Source organism: Ochotona princeps, chromosome 11 (assembly GCF_030435755.1).
Source record: "Ochotona princeps isolate mOchPri1 chromosome 11, mOchPri1.hap1, whole genome shotgun sequence".
Taxonomy (NCBI): Eukaryota; Metazoa; Chordata; class Mammalia; order Lagomorpha; family Ochotonidae; genus Ochotona; species Ochotona princeps.
In genome coordinates, this window is record NC_080842.1 from 44,082,634 (window position 1) to 44,103,422 (window position 20,789).

At 37.0% G+C, this 20,789-nt stretch overlaps 1 protein-coding gene across 3 annotated transcripts in view; it reads left to right on the forward strand.

Annotated features, from left to right (window-relative positions):
* Nucleotides 1-14,706, forward strand: part of NFXL1 (nuclear transcription factor, X-box binding like 1) — a 37,373-nt gene extending 22,667 nt beyond the window's left edge. For all 3 annotated transcript variants that reach the window (XM_058670141.1, XM_058670139.1, XM_058670140.1), the window contains exons 15-23: nt 678-769; nt 2,155-2,176; nt 2,590-2,730; nt 4,761-4,927; nt 7,419-7,488; nt 9,496-9,600; nt 10,605-10,691; nt 11,525-11,578; nt 13,564-14,706. In XM_058670141.1, the coding sequence (XP_058526124.1) occupies nt 678-769; nt 2,155-2,176; nt 2,590-2,730; nt 4,761-4,927; nt 7,419-7,488; nt 9,496-9,600; nt 10,605-10,691; nt 11,525-11,578; nt 13,564-13,737 (912 nt within the window). In that variant the 3' untranslated portion in view covers nt 13,738-14,706. The remainder of the gene's footprint in view (nt 1-677; nt 770-2,154; nt 2,177-2,589; nt 2,731-4,760; nt 4,928-7,418; nt 7,489-9,495; nt 9,601-10,604; nt 10,692-11,524; nt 11,579-13,563) is intronic.
* Nucleotides 14,707-20,789: the final 6,083 nt, after the last annotated feature.

Sequence of the window (20,789 nt, forward strand, 5' to 3'; positions counted from 1 at the left end):
AGGAGTGATCAGGCACTTCTTGTGTAATAAATCCTGTATGATGTGGTAGGAGCTGGGGTATAAAATAAATAAGACTTAATCTTTTGCTGTAAGAAGCTTAGAGTATAGAAATGGAGACAAACCAGTAAATAAATGTTGATTATTGCAGTGTAATGTTCCTGTCATAATTATGATATACATGAATCTGGCAGTCTTTCATATATTGTGGCTTAGGGTGATACTTATTCTAGTCTTCTTACAGGTCTAGTCACCTGTCCTGTGACTTTCAAGTCCTCACTATTTGTCAAGCCATTTCTAGGTGATAGGAAATGGCACAGAACAAAATGATATAGATTGCATTCACCTAGTGGTTTTGGAGTTTTGCGGCTGTGTTTCTCATTTCCCTTTTGGCTAATGAGAATTAAAGGAGGCCATACTGCCTTTGATTTCTTCAGACTGTAGCTCGCCTCAGACTGTAGCTCGCCTCAGACTGTAGCCCGCCTCAGACTGTAACCTGCCTCAGTTTTAACACCAAATGTTAATGGAGAAGAACAACTGATAGGGATGAAATAAGACATTTTAGAAAGCACGGTTTTCACCCTGCTTAAACGCAGGATACTTGAAACTATTAGATTCTTAAAATGACCATTTAATTGATTTGTTCAGAGTTTAAATTATTATCATATTTTACTGAACAGCACCAGCCCACTGGCCCTTGGGAACAGGTTTCAGAGCCAACATTTATTCAGACTGCGTTACCTTGTCCGCCATGTCAAGTTCCAATTCCTATGTAAGTAGTACCATTTTAACTTAAAAATTTTTGGGCATAGTTTTATCTGTATTTTAAGTTAACTGCTTCTCTGTTTCTTGATTTATTTCATCATGGGGTCTTGCCTGTAAACTAGTCACTATGTTAAGCTGCTTTTTCAATTTTGATTTTAAGATATATTTGCGATGTGTCTTGGAAATCATCTATGGACAGTTTTTTCTTTTTGATCTTCTCCCTCAGCTGGATGTTGATGTTCTTACCAATTTTGTATAGCTATTTGGGCTTCTAGTTATAGAAACACATCTAAGAGACTCATCATTTCTTAGATTTCCTGACGATTCCCATTCTGGAGGTTAAGGACAGAGGAAAGCAAGATAAGTCAGCCTTGAAAGACATACTTGAAGGAAATTATTAGCAATGAAGTAGTTTCTTGGATGAGCAAGAAACTCAGGCTGAGCTGTGGGGAAACTGAGCTGTGAGGAATTGAACCTGTGGTAATAAAGGAATCCTGGCATGTTTCATGTTTTGAGTAGAGGAGCTGACATGTTCTTGGGGAAAAAGGAAGCAGAGTTCTTATAAGCAGTATACAATTAAAGGAGGTGCTGTTGTCTGTAATTAAAGTTCCAGAAGGCACATGGGTACATCTTGTTGCATTGATCTTTTAAAGAGAAAATTCTTATTTTATTTCTGAAAGCTTCCACTCCAGTTTTTCTTTTTACAACTTTGCTCACGGTTGAACAGCTTATATCTTCATACTTATAGGTTGTGCAGTCAAGTTGGGAAGCAAAGTGTGATTGTGATCTATGTCCAAAAGTAGGGTAGTGTTAGTCTGTAGACAGTATCATTAGCACAGAGGTTATTATGTAGTTGTTAAGACTATTCTTTAAGGAACTATATGGCTGTGATCATGAGGAACCAAGTTGTTTTATAAAATAAATTTTATAAATAAAATTTTCCTTTAAAAGACACTGAGGAGACGCTGGTATTACACTTTATAGGCAGTCTGATACTCATACAATAGTTGATAACCTTTGAATTCCTTAATCTGTTTTATAGTAAAATTATTAAATATGTTTGTTATTGTGCTTGAAATCTTAGACTGGGTTGAACATTTTCTGATTGTGGAAAAGCTGCCTGTTAAATCTTTTTTCTGTTAGGCTCAACACTTTTCCCTTTTCTTTTGTGCTAGTACTGTGTTCTAATTTCCAGTTCTAGTTATTCAGTGCTAGTGGTGGGTCAGAAAGCTGTGGCTCTTGCTTCATAACTTTGTGTCTTATGCCTTGCTATAATTGGTTAACTTTTTGCATATGTACTTATTCTTAACTTTAAGAAAGCTGTAGGCCTTATCATCTTTGCTTTAAATATCCTTTTTGAGGAATTTGTAATGTTTTATTTTTTCTTTGTAGGGAATGTCTTGGGAAACATGAGGTGAGTTATAGGCAGTTTTTCTGTAAAGCTTATAATCTATACCTCTTCTGTAATAGAGTTGTTAGAAGGGATGCTGTTGAAGTGGTGTTATGATTTCATTATAAAGAGCACAAAAGTTTGTCTGCTAATTGTAAAATATACTGTGTTTTTATTTGAGAATTAGCTGGGGCATATGTTTTTACTCTATGATTGTCATTTTGCCATTTGTCTCTTAGGAAAGCATAGTTTGTTTCTTGACGTGTTTTGGAGACTTTTTTTCATTGGCTATCTTAGTTTTGATAAGGTTTTGCTGTTCATGAAAATGTACTAGCCCTTTGTTAAACTTGTTCTTAAATGATAGCAGGTTGTTTTGGAAATAGGTTCAGAAGATTCTCTGTGTTTATGTTGTGCTGGCTTCACTTTTTCCTAAACAGGTGAGCCCACTGCCATGCCATGCTGTAGGACCCTACTCTTGTAAGAGAGTTTGTGGCCGAGTATTAGATTGTCAGAATCGTACGTGTATGAAAGAATGTCACAGAGTAACTGAAGCTGATGTCTGCACTGGCAAAAACAAGGTAATAGCCTTAGGTTGATTATGTGTGTGTATTTGAAACTTGTTTTTTTTCAAAATTATACGATAAATACTTTTCCATTTTTCTTTAGTGTCTTTGTATGTTTTGCCCTCATTCCTTCCTTGGCTGTCCTGGCAGCCTGGTGTATGTTACTCTGCGTCTTTGTGCTGCCTTGTAGTAATGCACCTTTCAGCATGGAGCTGTGTACATGCTGGATCTGTGCTAATGCAATGTCACCTCTCTTCATTCCCGATCTCTGAGTCTAGAGCATTTGTTTTCCATTGAAAACAAGTTTTTCATTTCTGACTCAGATGGTAGATAATGTTCACAGTTTTAATAAATGCTCAATCTTTTTTGGAATGTCAGTAGCATCAGAGATGTACGTTTGTATATATAATTCACACTTTAAAAGCATATGAGAGGGGTGGGCACCATAGCTTGATTGGCTAATCTTCTACCTGTAAGTGCCAGCGTCCCATATGAACCGTGCTTCATATCCCAGCTGCTCGTTTCTGATCCAGCCTCCCTGCTTGTGGCCTGGGAAAGAGCGGAGGATAACCCAAATCCTGTGGCCCCTGCTGCAATGTCGGAGACCCAGAGGAGGCTCATGGGTCCTGGTTCCTGGCTTTGGATCAGCTCAGCTCAACCTCAGCCATTGTGGCCACTTGAGGAGTGAGCTAGCAGATGGAAGATTTTCTGTGCCTGTCCTTCTGTCTGTACATCTGCCTTCCTAATAAAAAAGAGATTAAGTCTTCAGAAAAAAGTGCATATGAGAAATCAAGTATTCAAAAAGCTCTAAAAGCCAGTTTATAAAAAAAGCAATATAAATAATAACATTTTACATGTTTGTTTGAAAAATAATTATTCTCCATAGATTTTCATTCTGTAAGGAATTAACAAGTATCTTAATGAGGAATAAGTCAGAAACTTTAAGCTTGATTTTATTCCTAAGTAACATTAAATTTAAAGATGCTTAAATTATTAATAAGAGTTGTGTTGTTGGAAATGTTATTTGTATTATGAGTTACGTTTTTGTCTTTGGCAGTTGTAATGCATGATGCAGTATTTGTTATTCCTTTATTTTTGTTGTTAGGATTTATTTATTTGAAAGGCAGAGTGAGAGAGAGAAAAAGAGCTTTTCTATCCAATGATTGATTCCTCAAATGTCTGCAATGGTCCTTGGTAAGCCAAGATAAAATCAGGAGCTGAAACTCCATCTGGGTTTCCCACCTAGATGGCAGGGGCCCAAGTTCTTGGCTGCATGTCTTACTAAGATAGTCTTTAGAACATGGAACTTGAGGAGCTAGCATTGCTTGATGAAGATTGTCCTTACTGAGTGAAAGTGAGTAGATAAAATTTTACTTTTTTTTTCTAATGCTGTTTTTTAGAATGTGATTTACAGTTTTAATAGATATATTGTATGTAGTCAGTTTTATGTAAAAGATGAGACTTTAGGAATGATGTGGTGGCTCAGCTGCCTAATCCTGCACCTGCAAGTGTCAGTATCCCATGTAGGTGCCAGTCCATGTCTTTGCTGTTCCAGTCCTCCTCTAGCTCCCTGCTTGTGGCCCAGAAAAGCAGTAAAGAATGGCCCAAGGCCTTGGGACGCTAGATCAATGTGGGAGACCTGGAAGAAGCTCTTGCCTCCTTGCTTTAGATCAGTTCAGCTCTGGCTGTTGTGGCCATTTGGGGAGTGAACCAATGAATGGAAGATCTTTCTCTTTCTGTCTCTCCTTATCTTTGGAAATCTGCCTTTCCAATAAAAAACCTTAAAAAAAAAAAATATATATATATATATATATGGTGAGAGTTTGATTTAGTTTGTAGGCTTGTAAGCACAAAAGTATGTATGAATAATATGTTTACTATCTTACTGTTCTTCATGTGTATATTTTTAAGATGAATGAGAATGTATATCATTTTAGAATTAAAGCAGTACTTCCTTTTAATGGGATAAAAAAGTTTCATGACTTTCATGTATGCAAACATTGGGCTTTTGTGCTTAGATGGTTTGTTTCCTTGCTGTTGTTCAGGCCGGCCCAGAATGCCTTCACTGTGAAGAAGGATGCTCTAAAGCGCGGCCACCTGGTTGTCCACATCCGTGTGTCTTGCCGTGTCATCCTGGAGAATGTCCTCCTTGTGTTCAAATGCTGAGAATAAAATGTCACTGCAAGATTACAAGCCTGTATGTGGAATGTAGGTGAGTGGACTCCAGAAAAATTCATATTGTACTGAAGTTATTTGAATGATGCTGTGGTATATTTCTGAACTCTACTTTTTGCAGAGTGTTTTTCATTTGTGTTCCTCAGCTTCTTCAAGCCTTTCGTTTTCTGTAGTGATTTGAGAGGAAGAAATGCAGATCACCTTACCTTCCACTTGCTTCACTCTGCTTTTAACCAGGGAAATTATTTTTTCTATTTGAGGATTCTATGTAAGACATTTTTTTTTTATGAGAAAAGCTACATGAACTAGAGAAACACTCCTATAACAAATTGTTCAAATAACTGTTAAAGTGGAATTTGATCAAAACTTATCTCATGCATTGTTACTTAAGCATAATTGTTAAACTATATTTAAAGGATAGGCTTTTGTTTATTATAAATGTTACTCTTAGAGCTTTTATTCACTAGGAGTGACCTGTTTATCTTGATTATTTTAAAATTTGAAATTTTTGCTTTTGGATCATTTGAAAGGAAAAGAATTTCAATTGTTTTCTATTAAATGGTAATCTAACATAATTTACCATTAACACTCAGCTATGTAACATACAGGTCTGTAATTAGACAAGTATAACTTGTTCTTCAGAATTTCAGTCACTAGTTTTAAGCATGCATTGATGATTCTGGTATAAGTTATTAGTCATTAATATGATAGTTGCCAAATGGTAATTTTGTAGTTGCATTGTCTCTTCTATATTTATTAGCTGATATTTTCTTGTAAGAAATACCCTTTGCTTCTTTGATTTATTAATAGTAGCATAATACAATCAATTATTATTTTACTCATATCTGCAAACAGGTGTTTTGATGTTTAAATTTTTGGACACGTCATAGGCCCATGGAACATCTTTGATCTGCTCACATGTCCTTTTGATGTGCTTTCATTATTTTTTGAGCATTTCTTGCTTTCTAGCATAATAATAACATCCAAGGCTCATTTTGTGCTTGACCTCTTGTAACCCAGGGATGAGCATTTGTCCCTAGAACCTTTTACTGGACAGTGAAAGCTGTTTAATGTACTTACTGTCCTCATCTGTCATTATTACCTCCAGGTATTAAAGATTGATTTTAAATTTATTTTTTTATGAATTGAAATCTAAAATTTGTTTATTTCCAGCATTAATAGAGAACTTACTCAACCTAACTGCTTTAAAATTCATATTTTAGACATGTTTCTATTCTCTACAACTAGAGTAAGAATGAAAATATGCCATAACTTTTTTAGTAGAGCCAGTGTAAAATTTCATGATACTGTTGAATAAAACTTTAGCCAAGAAAATTGAATTGTTGTATTAGAGAATATAGCTAACTTAATATCTCAGTTTTTATAGCTAATTTAATGAATATTTATGGTAATGATTCTGATTAACATTAGACTAAACTGATAGTGCATTTTGACAGTTTTGTCTCATAACACAAAATAGAAAAAGTAGGAAAAGGGAAAATAAGAGAAAGGAGAAGAAAGATCAGAAGAAAAATGAAATATGTGCTGTAGGTTGTTGTAGATTGTCACTAGCTGCTAACTGGGATGGTGTAGTGTTATGGTTCTGGTCACTTGGCTACTAGAAAGTAGTTACATTCCTTTATGTTGGGACTCTCTCTTTAAGGTTTATTTATTTTTATTGGAAAGTCAGATTTACAGAGAGGAGGAGACACAGAGAAAGATCTTCTGTCCACTGGTTTACTCCCTAAGCAACTGCTATTGCCAGAGCTGAGCCAATCTAAAGCCCAAGCCAGGAACTTCTTCAGGGTCTCCTACATGGGTGTAGGGTCCCAAGTCACTGGGCCATCCTTTACTATTTTCCCAGACCAGAAGCAGGGAACTAGAGAGGAAATGGAGCGGCTGGGACATAAACCGTCTGGGATTCCAGTGCTTGCAGGACAAGGGTTTAGCCACTGAGTCATTGAAATGGGTCTGATGTTTGTGGCTTTTTATTAATTATTCTGAGTCATAGAAGCAAATAAAGTAGAAGCTAATCTAAAATGTATTAGTTTTTAGTATTGATAGATAATTTACTCAAAAAAACATAAAAGATTTTAAATATTCTTTTTTATTAATAACCTAAATTTTTTCATTGAAATAATATTAAAAACTAGATTTTGACTTTTCAAACAGTATAGTGTGTTTAATGAGGAATTCCAATTATGAGTTACAATGAGTTGGTCAGTAGCAAATGATGGACTGGAAGGAACTATTAGGTCAGACACAGGTGTATTTTGTGGTTCTTCTTGGGATTATTGCTCTTTTGACACTTCATTTGTTGGTAGGAGGTAAAGGGGACCAGAATAGTTTGAGTTGTAAGTAATTTGATGATAATTGCTAGGAATGGAGATATAATTAAAATATATGTTAAGGATAAGTGAAGAAAGATGATTTTCCAGATATAATAGAAATTGTGAATTAGCTTTAGAAAAGTTATGCTGTGAAGTGGATTTGTTTGTAATGTATCAAATTTTCGCTCTTATTCTTAGACAGTTAACCACAGCTGATGAGAAAGAAAAGCATCTCCTCAGCTGTTGCAAAAATCAGTGCCCCAAAGAGGTAAGCTGTAGGGAACCTTTAAAGTTGTGTTCTCTGGATGCTTCTCTGAGACTTTATTCTCTCTCTTTTTTCTTGGTCAGGCCTTTACTGGGTCCAGTAGTAATTTAGGTTCAGAAAAGAAAGGTGATTCATTTGTTAAAATACCTCATTTTTATAACCTCATATGGTTAGGATGGATTCAAATCTCCTTGTGAAATCTGAGGATGCCATAGCTAAGAATGACCCATTCATACATATTTTTAAGAAAACAGTTTAAAAATACTTTATATACCTTATACATATACATCAGGAACTGTATAGACAGAGGCAGTTGGACAGTAAATCCATAGTAGGTTATTTGAAAAAGTAGTTGTGTATATGCATAGAAATGTGCGTAAACAAAGTCAGATACTGTGAGAGAACATTCATATCTGTAACAGTCTGAAGAAGCTATTATAGAAACCATCTCTCTGAACATTTTTGTTGTGCACTTTGTACTTTTACCATTCAGATCATTAAATCTATAAAGCTCATTATTAAATATATAAATCATATGAAGTTGTGTTGTTAAAAGATTCTGTTGTTTGGTCAAGTGTTCTGTTAAAGCTGTAAGACTTAAAAGATTGATCCGAGTAGAAGGTATATAGTCACTAGTTATTTTTCTTGGCAGTAATTTAAGAAACCTAAGTAGTAGTTCATCTGTTATCATCTAAAGGGAGGGTGGTGTTACCATCTAAAGGAATGTTTTTGTTTGGAATGGAACGTGACAGTTGCTTATTTTGAGTAGACATTTGAAAAGGAATCATTGTGAGGTGTAGATGTGTTAAAGACTATCTCATTCCTTTAAGTTCTTATGAATACTTGTATTTGTGTATCTTACTCTGTTTAGAGTTTGGGAGAGGCAGGAAAGCTTTAAATGGAGTAATCAATATTTGGTTAAATATAAAACTTAAGTTTTCTTTCAACTAAGGCTTTGAACTACTCAAGTATTTTTGCCCAGTTTAAGAACTTAGAAATTGAACCTGGGGATATTAAAAATAATTCATGTGAAATTACAAAAATGGCCACTTCAAATAATTTTGTTATTATCTTAATCCTGTCTTTGTTGGGTAAGAGAAACTAGGGGCATGGAATACTTAAAATTTAATTTTCTAAATTCTTCAAATCCCAAATTTTTCCTTGTTAAAATAAATTTCCTTTCATCTCAATTGATATTCCGGGTAATAAGTGAATGAGAATATTTTGTTTCATCTGACTGAATAACTTGATGTGTATATAAGTAGAAATACAGTCCTTTGAAGAGTTACTCATTTTCAAGTGAGCGTTGCCTTAGCTGTGATTAAGTTGTAATGCTGTCATAACATTTGATAGACCATATGAGTGGATACTATTTACTTAAAATTTGTTGTCTATTTTCATAATTTTGGATTTGAAATTCTTTCTTGAGTTCCTGCTACTGCCAGAATCTCCTTTGGTTTTCTTGAAAAATATGCCATAAACAGAGCAGTCTAAAAGACTATTATATTGTTGAGTTTCTTGAGTTCTTTATATATCCTGAATTTTAATCCTCTATCAGTTGTGTAATTTGCAAATATTTTTTTCCATTCTGTTGGTTGCCTCTTCATGTTGTTGATTGTTTTCCTTACAGTGCAGAAGCTTCTTATTTTGCCATGGTTGCCTATGCTGGCATATTTTCTAAATATGGCATATTTTGCTTACACACCCATCTCTTGTCGTTTCACTGGTGCTTTCATCTAGTAGTTTGATGGTATTGGGTTGTAGATTTCTATCCTTCATCCAATTAGAGTTGATTTTTTTTTTTGTCTTATTGCTTACTTCCGTATACGTAGATCCAGTTTTCCCAGTACTGTTTGTTGAAGAGACTATGCTTTCTCCTTGGATTGATTTCTTGTGATGCCACACTGTTCACCTCCGGGACTCTTTCTTTAAAATAGTTGTTGAGGTGCTGGGGAAGTAGAGAGTGACCAAAACATAAATACATAACTGCTTTATTTGCTTTTATTCTAGCTTCCTTGTGGTCATAGATGTAAAGAGATATGTCATCCTGGTGAATGCCCCTTAAATTGTAACCAGAAAGTAAAACTTAGATGTCCTTGTAAAAGAATTAAAAAGGTAAATATTGTAAGTTATTGAAAATATTTCTGTATGTGAGTTGATTTTTTTGGGGAGAGGGCTTCAGTTTCTTGGCTTTATTTTTTGCCTTCTATTTTAAACTATTTCTTTGAATATTTTTGTTATTGTTAAAATTAACTCACCTATTTCTGGAAATGTTTTAAAAAATCAGCCTTGGCAATTTAGTTTTCTGCAGTTTAGTAGTAGGAGAAAGATTATTTTATGTTGGAACCCAACTTAATGCCCCCTTTTTTTGGTTAGAAGCAGTGTGTTACAGATTTATAGTCTGAGCAAATGACACAATGTGAGTGACACAGTGAGTTTCATGGCTTAACAAATGGTCAGGAATTTGTCTTTGTTGCTCTGATTTATGAAACTATGTTTTGGCTTCAGTATTGCCTTTTGAAAATATTGCCTTAAAAAGACTTCAGGTGAACAGCCTTATAACATTCAAACAGTCCAGCTGGACTGTCTAACATTGTCTGTACCAACAATGTTGGGGTGCACTTAAATAAGAGACTGATAGAATTATTATTCCTTATGAAGGACTACACTATTGTAACAGAATGGGAAAAATCTGACGTGGGGTGGGAGTTTTGGGGGGAATCCCAGCCTATACAAAAATGTACCTCAAAATTCAAAATAAAAATATTAAAAAAATAACATTCAAACTTGGAAAGAATTAATTTCAGTATAATATACTGGTAAAGGAGGAATATATGGGCATAAACCAAGTGACTAAATGGCCCAGTGGGAACAATATGTGTACCATTTCATGAAACCTGTGAGAGAAAAGACAAGGGCCCCATAGCCACTGTTTTAATTCTCATTTTCCTTTGAGTTCCTTGCAATGCTAATTCCTTTGAAATTTAATGCTTGTAACTTGTTGTTAGTGATTTGACTGCTAATCATGCTTATAATGTTAAACTATTAGGTAAACCGCTTTTATGATATTTAGTTAGGACTTTGAGGGAAAGCTCATTTGGAATTTGGATTATTTGCAGGAATTGCAGTGCAACAAAGTACGTGAAAATCAGATTTCAGTAGAATGTGACTCAACATGCAAGGAAATGAAGAGAAAAGCATCTGAGGTAATGTCTCATTAAATATCATTTTCAGTGTTCTAATGCTTTTCCTACTTCTGTACATTTGTTGATGTGCTCATTAAAAATAGCTTTGAAATCACATCATTTCACTTTTGTACTAAAGATCTACTTACTATATGATAGCCCCGTTTTGAATCTGGTTGTGTTTTTGTTATTATAAATTTTTAATATATTTACTCAAGGAGAGAAAAATTTTAATTTCCAGTTTTCAGTTTTTGAATTCTTTGATTTGTGGTCTAATATCTGTTGCAGCTGTTAAGCTGAAAATCTCCATCCTTCTGTCTTCCCCCATAATGACTTAGTACCTTGGTAAGAATTCTCAGTAAAACATGTACACTTTGGGCCCGGCGGCGTGGCCTAGCGGCTAAAGTCCTCGCCTTGAAAGCCCCGGGATCCCATATGGGCGCTGGTTCTAATCCCGGCAGCTCCACTTCCCATCCAGCTCCCTGCTTGTGGCCTGGGAAAGCAGTTGAGGACGGCCCAATGCATTGGGACACTGCACCCGCGTGGGAGACCCGGAAGAGGTTCCAGGTTCCCGGCTTCGGATCGGCGCGCATCGGCCCGTTGTGGCTCACTTGGGGAGTGAATCATTGGACGGAAGATCTTCCTCTCTGTCTCTCCTCTGTATATATCTGGCTGTAATAAAATGAATAAATCTTTAAAAAAAAAAAAAAAAAAAAACATGTACACTTTGAATGATTTTCATTATAAAGCTTTCAGAGTTGCTATGGGTTAGTGGGGTCTGGATGAAAAGTTGTTAGAATTCTATATATAATCTGATGATTAAATTGTTAATTTGTTTAAATGTATATAATCAGATAAAAGAAGCAGAAGCCAGAGCTGTTCTTGAAGAAGAAAAGCGAAGACAGCAGGTAACTAAGCAAGTTTATGCGTATAGACATTATTGTTAGTTTTTGTGCTAACATATAGTAAATTCCAAGTACACACTAGAGATTGTCATACTAGGAATCTAACATAGCTTTTTCAAAACAAAAATGAGATATCTGACTTTACTCCAGGTGTGCTAAAACACTAAGAAGGCTTGTGACTCTTATGTTACCAAATATTTTGCCTATTTTTAATTTTCTTCCACGTGAACTTTGAGTTGTAACTTCTTGTGGTGGGAACATTGGAGAAAGGGTGTCCACATGGTTGTCTGGCATCTCCTGGGCACCAGGTCTTCACTCATCCAAAAATATTTGCATTTTGTTTTGCTGAGTTGAAAATCGTCTTGAATACATAAGTGTTGTTTCCTAACCAGTATATTTGTTTCACTGAATTGCTCCCTTATTTTCCCATTGGATCACTCTTCAAGAATAAATGAGCTGTTTTTTATTTCTTTGATAGCAAGTACATTCCTGATTATCCTGGTTTCCTCAGAGGCTCTTGGGAGTAGCTCAACTTTTTAATAGCGATATTTGATTACTTCTCAGTTTTTCTTAAGGTGTTTGATATGAATGAGGAAATGGAAACTTGCATGACATGTAGGAGGACGTTAGAAATAATCTATGTGCCTAGGGAAGAGTGGTCAGGATGACGTCTGACACTCTGTGCTTCTGTACCATTGATTTGACTGCTCTTTCCAAAATAAGTTAGCAGAACTTAGTATAGCAAAACGCAGGTTGACTAGAATCTTAGAAGATTATTTGTTTTCTCCTGTCATCTTCTGCCTTTGTATTGCAGATGAAAATCTTAAATATATTTCTTATGTATTGATTCTAAAATGAATATTTAGAACATACTATTTACTTGATAAGTACACTCATCATTTAAGCATCAGTTATTTTTCTGTACCAGTACTCATCAGCGGGTTGTAAGATATTTTCTCTTTTTTGTATATTGGCAACATTGCAAAAAATATTCAGACCCTTGGGCTTCTTGAAATACTGCTTTGTATTAAGTACATCATTAGCTCTTCAAATGTAGTTAATGGCCACAATAATGGATAGTTAACTGAAGTTTATGTTTCCTTCTCAAATATTTACACTCTCACATGGATATCTTGCATGGAAATTACGTGTATATTTGAGCTTATAATTTTATTTTCGTTAACTGTATTATTGTGTATTATATTACAAACTAGTAAGTGCTAATCAGTAGAATAGAAATTCACCTTTGGTAATGAATGTGACATATTTATCTTTGTGTACAGCCAGTCTTTAATTCTTCCTGAAATAGTCATTTTTGGCTTATAGGACGAAACATTTTTTTCCTTGAATTTTTGCTGTTTGTAAATGTATTTGAACCTAACTTCTGCCAGCTTTTTCACTCACATTTTTCCCCTACAAACTACTGTTTATCACTTGCTTTGTAAAAGAGTAGAATTATAGTTATCTTTTCTGTGGGTATCACTTAGTGCTGGCTAAAAGATATATTGAAGTGTAAAAACACTCTACGTATTTTAAAGACATTCAGTTTTAATCAGTTATATTAAGATTTGGTGTCAAAGTCAGGCCTACAGTCTGAAATCATCTTTTCTTTTTTTTTTTTTTTTTTTTTTTTTTTCCCTTTTTTTTTTTTTTTTATTATTTAACTTCAGTAATTACATTGTATTATGTGACACAGTTACATAGATACTTGGGTTCTCCCCACCCCTCCCCAAACCCTCCCACCATGGTGGATTCCTCCACCTTGAAATCATCTTTTCTACTCCCCATTTGCCTTTCTTTAACCTAAACTCTAAATTTGTTGAGCCCAACTGGTCGTAGAGAGAAGATTTTTTAAAACATTAAATGTATTTATGATATTATCATTTCTGTTAAAAACATTTCTCAAATTGATTTATTTTCATTGAAATGGGAAGTTTCAATTCAGTGTATGGATTGGATTTAACAAAACTGACCTTGTTTTGATTCAGGCTGAACTGGAAGCTTTTGAAAACAGACTGAAGGGTCGCCGGAAGAAGAACAGGAAAAGAGATGAAGTGATTGTTGAGCTATCATCCTGGCAAAAATATAAATATTACCTCCTTTCAGCATGTGGAATTGTGTTTGCAATGTTTGTGTGGTACATTGCCCACGATGCACATTAAAAACATGTTTTGTTCTTTTAATATACCTCAGATTGGACTTAGTTACATTGCTAAATTTGGAGTATTAAAAAATATATGTATAGAACATGGCACATGTTAACAGTCATCTCTGTATTCTCTTCCAGTTGTTGTTAGGAGGACAGAACATTAAGCTTTACCTTGATTTGTATACCAGAAAGACAGTATAACACTGTTTAAAGTAAAAGCATGGATGAAAATATTTCATGAGGCTTAGCTAATGAAAGAGTAACATGTTTGTTCATTGTACTTCCTTGTATTAATTCAGTTATTTAATTGCTCAAGCTAACTTTTTTCCATAAATTCATATGAAACTGAGCCATAGGCATATAGTAAGGAGACTTTCTCAACATTTTGGTTACTTAGGACACTTTTTTGATCATGTAACTTTGTGCTGTTTTTAAAAAATGTTCTCTAAAATTGTAACATAAAGTTGTTATGATTGGATTTCAGAAGTTGTATGATTGGATTTCAGAAGTTGGTTTATTAGAGTGAAATTTTTATCAAACACTAGGCTTGATTCTTCATATGTGGCTATTTCTTGTGAAAGAAACTTTTAACTGGATTTGGCATGTTTTGCAAAACCTGTATGTAGCTTCTAAATATGAGAGTAGGCTGAAAAGTAATAGTTATGAGCAATATATTCTGAGCAAGGGCTTATGATTCTTATGTGTTTATTCTCATTTCTCCTTACCACAGTTCTAAATGACTAGAGATAAATAATTGGTTCTTATGAAAGCAGATTGATGCAGAAGTATCAGTAAGCCAGACCTGTTTGAATTATAAAGCATTTTAAGCAGTTTTGCTATTTAATTTTTGTATGTTAATGTTTTCATTAAAATTTTTTCTATCAAATTTGTAATCTAGTATATTTATTTTTAAAATATCCAAGAGCATAAAATATTAAGTTCTGCATTAATATTAGTGTATGAAGGTAACATACACAGTGATTGATGATGAAAAAATGGAGTGCATTTTAAAGAAATACAGAGGTGAATTTAGAAAATTTTAATGTTGTATTCCTTATTCAAATATTAGTCTGGAATTAGGAGAACAAAGGGTACCTCTGTTCATGGGCTTTAGTTTTTTTTTTATTTTAAATCTTTTCCTATTGTAGTGTTACTGGGTAGATGTTGCAGAAGTGTTAAATGAGCTCATCTATATTTAAATTCTTACTTGTTTTCATTAGTATGAATCTTAGGAATATGAATGACTAGGTGTGTTTGTGAATAGTCATTTCCATGTAATTTAGAGTCTTGAGCAGTTAACTGCTTGAAGCCTGTTCATGTCGGTTGTTCTTGCTAAGGTGTTTTTCCAGTTTGTGGGGAAGAATTTACTGAGCAAAAAGAAAGGAGTATGAATGAACGATAAAGTTAAACTTTGTTTTGTTTTGTTTTTAATTTGTTTGCCTTGGTGAGACTGAATTAATTTTCCTAAAATCACAAAGCTGTTAATTTATTCAGCCAACAAATGCTAGTCCTGTGTCACAGGAGATTCTAGCTACTAGAGGTAATGGTGACCCTTTCTTTGAGATGGTTACTAGGGGGCGCAGGAGAGCAGGCAGGAAGACACCATGGAGGATAACCTTGGGTTCATGTGTGATCCAGTGATACAAGTGCTGGTGAAGTGGCGCTAGCTGGTGGAAACTGGGAACGACCCTCCAGGGAAGGGCTTTCTTCTTTCTGCAGTGGTCAGTGTTGAGAGACTTTAAGCAGGGAACAGATGTTTGACTGATTCCAAGCTGATGTGTGAAGGAAAGACAGAAAGGGCCCGGTGGGCAGCTGAGCAGCTCAGGCTGCTCCTGTGATGGTGCCCCAGTTGGAACAATGTTTCCTCCCTGGCTCAAGTTCTCAGGGTTTCCCCCATCACCTGCAAAATACGCACAGTGAGTTCAAGGGCAGGGAATGAAGTAGGACAGAGTAAATAAATAAACTCTTGGTCGTAGGGGAGTTAAATTATGTGTTAATAGTTACTTGTTTTGAGAGAAAGTAGGATATATTGTCTTTGCTTTCAACTAAGTAAATTGAAGAATGGAAAAAGCTACATGACAAGTAAAATTGTAAACATGTCTTGTTTCCTATTTACCTTGTGGCATTCAATTTGAAACTGGTAGAATATATATATATTTCCATTGAAACACTTTTAGGATTTGTCCAACACCTAACATTTGTGTTTCTGTTGATTTCATGATTCACATCTAAATAAAATACAGTTTCAAGATACAATTGTTAATTGAAAATGCCAAAGGAACTTGATTATAGCAAAGCATTGGAAGCATTGGCTTTTTTATTGGAAAGGCAGATTTCCAGAGAGGAGAGACACTTCCATCGGCTGATTTACTCCTTCAAGTGGCCGCAGTGGTCACAGCTGGAGCCAGGAGCTCCTGGGTCTCCCATAGCGGTACAGGGTCCCAAGGCTTTGGGCCATCCTCTACTGCTCTTTCAACCCACAGCTAGGGAGCTGGATGGGAAGTGGAGCAGCAGGAACAAGAACCGACACCCATGCGTGATCCTGGTACTTGCAGAGGGAGGATTTAACCACTAGGCTATCGTGCCAGGGCCAGACTGGCTTTTTGTGAAGAAATCTATGATACTTGAATTTCATGCTTTGACTTCCAATTTCACAGATAAATCTGTGGTAGTGTTCAGAGATTTTTTTGGTAGGGTTTTTGGCTCTTCATGTTATTCCAAGACTAACGACAGAAACAAACTTATTTTGGAAATAGAGGAGGGATCTTAAATGGAGAAAGCTGCCAAAAGAACCCATGAAGACCTAGGTGCCAACTCCTGCCTTGTTGCGAAGTGATCATGCATCTTAGCTGTGGGTTTGGAGTTGGTATGTGATACTCCTGTCTTACTGGTTCTGTGGAATTTGCCTGTTGTACTAAGCAGCAGAAGTCAGACCACTAGAAACCTCGTGTCTTAGGTCCTGTGAGGGTGAGAAGCTTCACAGGTTGACGAAGAAATGGAGTTTTGGCCATGCCCTCCTAGAGCATGGGAGTGGTGGGAGGGAATTAAAAGCTGCATTGCCTTGTTGAAGACTTTGAAGAGAGACCAGGTGTCCAGCTGGCAAATGATTCTCCTGTGCTTAGAACGTTTTATTGAGCCCTGTTCATGTTTGTGATTTGCTGAGCTTTTTCTTGCTAAGCTTCCAACTCTTGTTGGGTCCTGTGTTTACATGGTTCTCTGAAGAATTACCAGTGGACAGCATGAAGTTCTGCAGTCCACACTTACTTTATGTTTAAACATCCCTCAAGAGAGATTCCCTAACCGCCCCTACCAACTCATCTCATCCTCTAGCTTACATTTTTCCTTTGGAACACTGAACAACACCTGTCCTTGTGTTGTCGCCATCCTTTGCTAGAATGTGAGTTCCAGGAGTCCTGGGGCTGAGGGACCATGCTTGGCCATGTGTGGTTGCTAGTATTCATTTCCTGTGGACTTTATCGTAAATGCCACATCTGGGGTGGTTTATGAAAGTAGAAATGTAGTCTTGCATAGTGCAGGTGGCCAGGAGTCCTACATAAAGGTGTTCCCAGGGTTGGTCCCTTTTTCAGGCCCAGCAGGAGACACTGCCTTTGCCCTAGCTTGTGGGCAGCAGTGCAGCAGTCCACGGCACTTCCTTTCTTGGAGATGCCATGGTTGGCCTCCAGCTTCATGTCTCCGTAATAGTCCTATGAGGTGGGGTTGTCATTTTTCTCATTTGACGTGAGAGGAAACTAGGTTTGTTTCAAGTTAAAAGCTCAGTATATGTGTGTCAGTGTGTGTGTGTGTCACTTTGTAAAGTACTTGGTATATAAATCTGAGAGATTCTTTAATAATATAAATGAATATGATGTAATCTCTCCCTTTAAGACTTAACCTTACAAATGGATCCACAATTGGTGTGGGGGGAAGCAGCTTGTGAACTGGCCTCTGTTATTGAGGGGAAGCACTGTGTGTGGAAGGACTAGCCGGAGTTAGCCGAAGGCCACTTGGGCAGCTGCAGTATGGCCCACGTGCGGCACTAGGTGTGTCAGACTGCTACAAGGAGCCAGTTCTTACTGCCTGCTTGCTGATGACCATTATGGCGTATGAAGGTGGCATATGTTTTGCATAAAGTCTGCCCTTCTCTGCAAGAGGTAAGTTTCCAGTTTGCCTGTTTCTTGCAGTTTTTTTTCTTTTAGCATTTTTTGTTTTGAAGGTTTTATGTCTTTATCTCCTCTACAATATTACATTCTAACCCTACACAACCACCCCCACATTGTTTACAAGCATTTCCCATCCTTTACATGTCTCTGCTTGCTTACTGTATTTATTTCACTGGACTGAAAGTTCTGTGAGGGCAGGAATTTTGTGTATTTGGTTCATCGGGCAGATAGCAAACCCTAAATGAGTTGAAGATCCATTCAACTATGTTAATAAGTCTTGGGGTAAGATTTCTAACCACTTGCTTCCCTGTTAACATCTCCAAATGCTGGCTGTTTCTCTAAGATAACTCTTGTTCTCAAATTGCCTTCCTGTGTAGTTTAGGCATTAGTTTGGTCTGCAATGCAATATGTGACCAAAGTGCTCTGTGAGATCATCCTTTCCAAGGGTGTATTCACTATCTTTAAGATAATTTATCCATGAATCTCTATTTTTTGTGTTTGTATTTTAAATTACTTTGGATGTTTCTTGAAATGTTACACAACTTTTAAAAGGTTAAAGTGTCTATAAAACTTAAGTATTTTAAGAAAGTAGGTGTGTATAACCTTAAAATAAGTTTAATTGTGAATGTGGGAAGTTTAAAGGAATAATCCAAATAGGTCATTAAATAGTACTGTGAATGTATGATATTTTCAGTAAGTGACTTCTAATATTTCTATGAGTTCTTACATTATAGAAATCTATTATAAGGAATATAAAAGTAGTTGCATGCCCTTTTTGTATCATTAAATATATACAAAGCATACTTTCCTGAAGTATTTATCATGGTACAACTGGCAACTAGAACTGGTTGGATTTTTTTCTCCTACCTGGAAGTCTAAGGAACTCGTATTTTACACCAGCAATCCAATCTGCCTTTGTTCTAGAACAGAGAAACACAGTGTAGTGATGGAGCCTCAAATCCACTGATTGAGCTCCTGTAATTTCATAGTAGCACCTCCACCAGAGGGCAGAAGATGGAAGAGAAAGCAGCGGCAGAAACTCAGGGACTCCACAGCCTGTGGAAACCCTGGTGACTGAATCCAACCCACCTTTAGACTCCCAGAAAGAACAGCAAGTGCTTTGCTAAGGGTAGAGCTGAGCAGTCAGGAATCAGGTTCCTGGGCTCAGGATCCCCAGGCTGCACCCCTGAGGTGTGAATAGGAGAAAACAATCCTGAAACCACACTGCCTCCTGGCATCCCAGCTCCTTACTGCCCGACTCATCAGGGACTGATTACGTCAACTCCCTGAATCTGTGCTCGCAAGTCTAAATGTAATAATAGCACCTACCACAAAGTGGTTGGCGAAACCTAAAGAGGGAATTCATATAAAGTGTACTAGTATAAAGCTGGCCACAAGCTAAGAGCTTAGTTTATATGAATGGATGTTAGAGTAACATGGAATCAGTCTTAGCAGATATATGCACTGTTTCCTACCTTGTATCTCATTTCAGAAACAAAACAGATGCTATCCTTTGGTTTTACAAATGTAGATCTTTTGTTCCCAGCAGTAACATTCAAGGAACAGGTACCCAACACATATTTTGTGAACTATATATATGGCTTCCTCTAAATAGTGGAGATGATTTACTCAATAACATGGTAATTTTAGAGATTTCCATTAGCATCTTATCTGAGGTTGAATGCAAAATGGTTTCTAAGAAAAGTTTGTTTCTCAGTCTCTTCTTGCTAAACACTTGGCAGTCATCTTGGGCTTGGAGTGCTAAAGTACCTGGCACAGTTATGAGTCCTTCAGCCCCCTCTCCCTGTTGCTGCCTTGGGCAAAATGGCTGCTGGAGAAAGAAAGCAGGAATTCCCTGGGTCTTGAGGTTCAGCTCAAGAATTCTGTTGGGTCCGGTGCGGTAGTCTAGTGGCTAAAGTCCTCACCTTGCTTGCACTGGGATCCCATATGAGCACCGGATCTAACCCCGGCGGCCCTGCCTCCCATCCAGCTCCCTGCTTGTGGCCTCAGAAAGCAGTTGAGGATGGCCCAAAGCATTGGGACCCTGCACCCACATGGGAAACCTGAAAGAGGCTCCTGGTTCCTGGCTCCTGGCTTTGGATTGGTGCAGCTTTGGCCACTGCGGCCACTTGGGGAATGAATGAGGGGATGAAAGATCTTCCTCTCTGTCTCTCCTCCTCTCTGTATATCTCACTTTTAATAAAAATAAATACATATTTTAAATAAAAAATAATTCTGGGCCTGGCACAGTGGCCTAGTGGCTAAAGTTATCACCTTGAAAGTGCTGGGAATCCATATGGGCACCGGTTCTAATCCCGGCAGCTCCACTTCCCATCCAGCTCCCTGCTTGTGGCCTGGGAAAGCAGTAAAGGATGGCCCAAACTCTTGGGACCCTGAACCTGCATGGGAGACCTGGAAGAACTTCTGGCTCCTGGCTTCTGATTGGCTCAGTTCTGGTCGTTGCGGTCACTTGGGGAGTGAATCATTGGACGGACTTTCCTGTCTCTCCTCATCTCTCATCTTCTGTTAGCAGGTAATCTCAAACCAACTTTAGGGAAGCAGGTGGGCTTTCCCCTTTGTCCTTGCAACCCCAAGGAAGACTCCAACAGACTTGAAGAAACAGACTACCCTTCCTTAGCTCATCCATTTGCCTAATGCAATTATTGCTTACCTTTGAAACCTTTCATCTTTTCAGAGAGAAACCTGGCCTTTAATTGTCAGCATCTGCAGCTGTTTCGATCTTTGTTTGGCTCTGGCTAAAAGAAAATGATCTGGGATGTGATAGGAAGAACTTGGAGACAGATTTGTTTTTGCTCACAGCCACTGTGTCCCACAGCCCAGAGCCCGCCCTGTCTTTTCCTGCTGTGGTTGCAGAGTGTAAACTTCGGGGAGGAGACCAGCAGAC